We start from the raw sequence: 6374 nt of genomic DNA on the forward strand, positions 1-6374 counted from the left end.
CTCTAGACCCAGACTCACCATCTCTGTGTCTCCCCCTCTTGCAGGATCCTGGGCCCAGTCTGTGCTGACTCAGCCATCCTCAGTGTCGGGGTCCCCGGGCCAGAGGGTCACCATCTCCTGCACTGGAAGCAGCTCCAACATTGGGAGTTACTATGTGCACTGGTACCAACAGCTCCCAGGAAAGGCCCCCAAACTCGTCATCTATAGTACTAACAGTAGACCCACAGGGGTCCCAGACCGATTCTCTGGCTCCAAGTCTGGAAACTCAGGCACCCTGACCATCACGGGGCTGCAGGCTGAGGACGAGGCCGACTATTACTGCTCAGCACCCGACAGCAGTATCGGTCCCACAGTGCTGCAGGCCTGTGGGGAAGTGAGACAAAAACCCCTCTGGTCTGCGAGGGGGTGAGCTCCCCAGCAGCTGCCTGCTTGGCTCAGCCTGTGACCTGTGGCTTCTGCTTATTCCCTAGCTGACCCCTGGACCCAGGTTCATCTGGGGACCCTGCCTGGGGGTGAACGGACCTCCCTCCCCTCCGGCCTCCATGTCACTCAGAGCAGCGCTTTCCCAGGCTCAGGGTCCTGGAGGAAGGGAAGGCCTCTCCCACCTGCGGCTCCGTTCCCTCCCCCTGGGCTGCACTCACTGGGCCTGTGAGGCTGAGATGATTGACAGCTCGTGGGCCCCTCCCCTGCCTGGGGCTCAGCACTGTGTGCTGTGCTGGAAGGACCCCTGGCCCTGTTCCATCCCATCAGGATTTACTCCCTTTAAGCCGTGCGACTGGTTTCCATTTGCTCTGTGATTTTAAGCACAACAATCGACAACTCACAGCTGTCACTCTAGCAGATTGGGGGGTGCCATGTGGGCCCTGAAGGGGGAGGTCTAAGTGGGTGAAGGGGTCCAGGAGGAGACACTTCTGGCTGTGACTTCCTGGCTCTGGGAGTGTGGGCAGCATGGGGACCCGGCAGGGGGCGCTGTCACACTGTGTCTGTGAAGGCAGCTGAGAGACTGGATCTTCACTGTTCTCAGCACAAGAAATAGCAAAACTTGTAGCCACGTCTGATGACAGAGGTCAAGGAGATGCATTCTGGGATGGTTTTGCAGTTTACACCTCACAGCGTCATTATGTCGTACACCTGACACTAATTAATGTCAATTACATCTCAATTAAAAATAAATTAAAATTAATCTGAATCTTCTGTGCACAAAAAACAGGCACCTGGAAGTCTGAAGTTGCTTTATTAACCCCCTAGAGTGAGAGCAGCCAGAAAGGCCTGGTGCCAGTGGGCATTGGCCGCTGTCGCTGGGAGCTGAGGGCATAAGTTCTGTCCTGCGGATGCTGGACACCAGGGGCAGCGCCTGTGGCTGTGCCGCCCAGAGACAAGCCTGGAGCCGACACCGCTCTGTCCTGGGAGCTCTGCCTGTGGCAGGTGCTTCTGTTTCTGGGACGGATGGAAGCTCCTAGAAACTCCTCGTGGGGGTCACTGGGCAGCGACTGGGGATTTCCAACCATCAGGACCAGACCACAGCGCACAGCTCCCAACTCATGACTGAAATGTAAAGTGATGTTAGAAAACGTCTATTCACAGCTTTTCAACCCAGAGCAGAAGGCACTGCATTTCCAATGCTTTTCCATCAATTCCTCCGCCCACTATTTCCACCAATATGCATCATTCTAGAATTTTTAAATCAGCCTTATTGTGACTTTCACAGGTAATAACATACATGCATTCGACGTTGGCTGAGTGCTGACTAATATAGTATAAAGTTTTAAAGAAGCCCTAGCACAGCAATTAGAAAACGTCAACATTTCTTTGACAAGCAGGTCCCGCATGTTCCCCTTTTCCTCTCAGATAAATGCCAACGTCTGACTGTGCGTTGAGAACAGATCCCAGGAGTGACCACAGCCCACGACTCATGGAGAACGACGGTGTCAGGAGGAGGAAATATGGACAGAAAATAACAGTGACCCCTGACCCCGGACGAGGACAGCCCACGAGGGCTTCCTCCCCCCCCTGCCCAGCCCTGGGGAAGGGCCCCTTTCTCCTCGGGGCCCTGGGTCCACGGGAAGGAGGCCTCCCGCCACCAGGAGTGAATCCCACACCAGACAGAACCCCAGTCCCGCACAGAAGGGGACGCGCCCCCACGGGGTGTCCCTGCTCTGGCCCTGACCTGAGCCCTGACCCTGGTCTAAGAGTTGGTGCAGGAGCCGCCACTTGAGTTCTGACCACGGACCAGCCCAGGGAGCTGTGGTCAGACTCCCCCTGAGGATGCCGAGTAGAGACTGAAGGTGCCCCGAGGTGAGGGGAGGCCATAGAGGGGACCCTGGCCTGGCCCTAGGGCAGGGGCAGTGGGCAGAGCAGTGGGAAGGCAGAGGTGGCCTCTCATGGGTTCTGGAAAAACCTGAGCCAGGGGGTCAGTGCACAGAGCTGGGGGAGGCAGGAGCTGTCCCTCATGGGCTCAGTCAGCAGGGGACACAGTGGTGCATCCAGGCCTGGGCACCAGGGGGCGCTCAGGGGCTGCTGCTGAAGGGCTGGGCTCATCAGAGCTGCAACCTGTTCCCTGGCCCTGCCTGGTGCCCTGTGCTCAGGGCTCACAGCTGTGACCTTGCCAGCCCTTGGGCCCCACACAGCCCCACCCCTGCCCTCACCCTGCCATCCTCAGGCACAGGGACCAGACCCAGGGCCCAGGGAGGGATCAAACCAGGGGGTCCTCATTTGCATGAGTGGGCCCTCCCTCCCGCAGACTATGAAGAGGGGAAGGGAGAGGTGTGGGGAGCTCTGCTTCAGCTGTGGGGCCTCAGGAGGCAGGACTCAGGGATGACCTCCACCATGGCCTGGGCCCCTCTCCTCCTCACCCTCCTGGCTCACTGCACAGGTGACTGGATAAGGGGACGGGGAAGGGGCCTTGGGAAGACACATGGGCCCTGCTTCCTCCTCTTGTCTCTAGACCCAGACTCACCATCTCTGTGTCTCCCCCTATTGCAGGATCCTGGGCCCAGTCTGTGCTGACTCAGCCATCCTCAGTGTCGGGGTCCCCGGGCGAGAGGGTCTCCATCTCCTGCACTGGAAACAGCACCAACGTTGGGTATGCTGACTATGTGTCCTGGTACCAGCAGCTCCCAGGAAAGGTCCCCAAACTCCTCATCTATCAGAGTAGCAAACGACCCTCAGGGATTCCGGACCGATTCTCTGGCTCCAGGTCTGGCAACTCGGCCTCCATGAACATCACGGGGCTGCAGGCTGGGGACGAGGGCATCTATTACTGCGCGTCCTATGAAAGCAGTCCTTTTGGTACTCACAGTGCTGCAGGCCTGTGGGGAAGTGAGACAAAAACCCCTCAGGTCTCCAAGGGGGTGAGCTCTCCAGCAGCTGCCTGCTCAGCTCAGCCTGTGACCTGTGGCTTCTGCTTATTCCCTCGCTGACGCCCTGGGCCAGTGGTAGCGATCCTTTTGAGCTGGGCGTGCCCGCATTTTGAAAAACCCTAACTTAACTCGGGTGCCGTGTCACATATAGAAATTTTTTGATATTTGCAACCATAGTAAAACAAAGACTTACATTTTTGATATTTGTTTTATATATTTAAATGCCATTTAACAAAGAAAAATCAACCCAAAAAATGAGTTCGCGTGTCACCTCTGACACGCGTGTCATAGGTTCGCCATCACTGCCCTGGGCCCTGGTTCATCTGGGGACCCTGCCTGGGGTGAACGGTCCTCCCTCCCCTCCGGCCTCCATGTCACTCAGAGCAGCGCTTTCCCAGGCTCAGGGTCCTGGGAAGGGAAGGCCTCTCCCACCTGCGGGGCACATTCCCTCCCCCTGGGCTGCACTCACTGGGCCTGTGAGGCTGAGATGAGTGACAGCTGGTTGGCCCCGCCCCTGCCTGGGGCTCAGCACTGTGTGCTGTGCTGGAAGGACCCCTGGCCCTGTTCCATCCCATCAGGATTTACTCCCTTTAAGCCGTGCGACTGGTTTCCATTTGCTCTGTGGTTTTAAGCACTAAAATCAGCAATTCACAGCTGTCACTATAGCAGATTGGGGGGTGCCATGGTGGGCCCTGAAGGGGGTGGTCCCAGTGGGTGAAGGGGTCCAGGAGGAGACACTTCTGGCTGTGACTACCTGGCTCTGGGAGTGTGGACAGCATGGGGACCCGGCAGGGGGCGCTGTCACACTGTGTCTGTGAAAACAGCTGAGTTACTGGATCTTAAGTGTTCTCAGCACAAGAAATAGCAGAACTTGTAGCCCCGTCTGATGGCAGAGGTCATGGAGATGTATTTCGGGATGGTTTTGCAGTTTACACCTCACGGAGTCATTATGTTGTGCACCTGACACTAATTAATTTCAATTACTTTTCAATTAAAGATAAATTAAAATAAATCTGAATCTTCTGTCCACAAAAAAAGGGCAGGTGGAATTCTAAAGTAGCTTTATTAACCCCCTAGACCAGTGGTTCTCAACCTTAGCTGCACATTAGAATCAACTGGGAATCTTTTTAAAATCCTGATTTCTGGGTCTCATCCTTCAGAAATTCTGTTTCTTTGTTATGGGGCGGGGTCACAACATTAGTAACAAAGAAACAGGATTTCCCGAGGATGAGGCCCAGAAATCAGGATTTAACAAGGTTCCCAGGTGATTCTAATGTGCAGCCAAGGTTGAGAACCCCTGCCCTAGACTGAGAGCAGCCAGGAGTCGGTGCCGGTGGGTCTGTGGCAGCTGTGAATGGCGGATGTTCTCCAATAAATGGCCCGATTTAAAAAGGCCAAGTGACCCATCTGGCGTGGCTCAGTGGTTGAGCATCGACCTATGAACCAGGAGGTCAAGGTTCAATTCCTGGTCAGGCAGGACACATGTCTATGTTGTGGCCTCCATCCCCAGTGAGGGGTGTGCAAGAGGCAGCCGATCCATGATTCTCATCATTGATGTTTCTATCCCCTTCTTCCTCTCCCTCTCCCTCTCCCTTCCTCTCTGAAATCAATAAACATCTATCTTAAAAAAAGAAGAAAGGCTGGTTTGGAGATTTTTTAATACCTAGATCTTCAAAGGATATGAAGCACCCTTCTTCCTGCTGGTTAGGGTTCCTCCTACCTCACAACCCCCCCCCACCCCCCGCCTCATTAATGATTTAAATCCCCTCCAGCATCCATTGGTTTCAGCGAAAACTGCCTGAATCTGTGGCCCAAAGGTTGAGAGGCTCATAGTCCGTGTGACCATCGGGAAGCTGGGTCTCTGCTTCCTCACTTGGCCCCCAGGCTGGTCACCCCAAGACGTGAAGCTGCGGGTCTGGTGTTGACAAGGCCTCTCCAGTGTCCACTGTGAGCGTGTCCTGGTCCCTGCAGGAGCCTGGGGAGCAGGCGACGGTTTTCGCTGCAGGAACTGCGGCCCCTGTGCCGGCTGCTGGCTCCTTGGTAATTGCCCATCAGCTCATCCTGACCTGGAACCTCTGTACTGACATGTTACTTAGGACATCTGTGTCCACATCTAGCATGATTGTCCTGTCATTTTTGGTTTTCTATCATTTTCAGGAGCTTTTGTTGCTGTGAAAACTGCTTTAAAACCAACCAGGACAGGATACATCTTGTTAAATGTTTTAGAGAAATTTGGATGAAAATGAATTGGAACCATTTGATCTGCTGACCTGTGACAGGGCCTGTGAAACTGTGCCTTTCCCATTCCGTGAAGTCGTCCCTCAGCATTTTCTGTTTTATAAGAACATTGGTCTCTTAGTTATTCCATCGCTGATGCAGCCACACTTGTGTCTTCCAGGGAAAGTAAGCATGTTATCTATCTATCTTCATAAAAGGCTAATATGCAAAGTGTCCCCTCGAGAGTTTGACCAGGAGACTGGGATTTCAATGGCTCCCTATGACATGCGCTGACCAACAGGGGCCGATGTGGAACATGGCGGGAGAGCAGAGGCGGGGCGATGAGGGAGCGAGGGAAGGAGGAGGTGGGGAGGCCAGGTAGAGGGGAACCTGATTGGCTGTGATCACCAGCCAGGCCTAGGGATCCTACTGGTGCATAAATTTTGTACACCTGGCCTCTAGTGTTTAAATAAAGTTTCTAAATCTTAGCTTTTTCATGTTTTTATTTTTGCTCATGTGACCAGCAGGTGGCACTGTGGTACTGCCCTGAGGTTCATGCAAGCTGCTCAGTGAGGACCATTTACTGACAGGAGCCCCATGGCCATGCTCTGTGCTCCCTGAGGGGAAAGCAGCAGCCGCGTCCTCTGAGCAGGGACCCTTGTGTGGTCCCAGCAGGTGCTTCCTCCCAGGGCCCCCCAAGGGGTGAGCCTACCTCCATGCTCCTCAGTCTGGGGTGTGAGCTGAGCTCCAGCCCCAGGGCCCAGGGAGGGGCTGGGCAGTCCCTAGAGGGGCTCTCAT

General features: G+C 54.8%; 1 protein-coding gene across 1 annotated transcript in view; it reads left to right on the forward strand.

The window, feature by feature from the left end:
* Positions 1–3419, forward strand: part of LOC102251215 — an 8276-nt gene extending 4857 nt beyond the window's left edge. The window contains exons 2-4 of the mRNA XM_014533358.1: positions 45–338; positions 2660–2872; positions 2983–3419. Coding sequence (XP_014388844.1) covers positions 45–338; positions 2660–2872; positions 2983–3419 — 944 coding nt within the window. The remainder of the gene's footprint in view (positions 1–44; positions 339–2659; positions 2873–2982) is intronic.
* Positions 3420–6374: the final 2955 nt, after the last annotated feature.

The sequence above is a fragment of the Myotis brandtii genome, unplaced genomic scaffold (genome assembly GCF_000412655.1).
Source record: "Myotis brandtii unplaced genomic scaffold, ASM41265v1 scaffold97, whole genome shotgun sequence".
Classification (NCBI taxonomy): domain Eukaryota; kingdom Metazoa; phylum Chordata; class Mammalia; order Chiroptera; family Vespertilionidae; genus Myotis; species Myotis brandtii.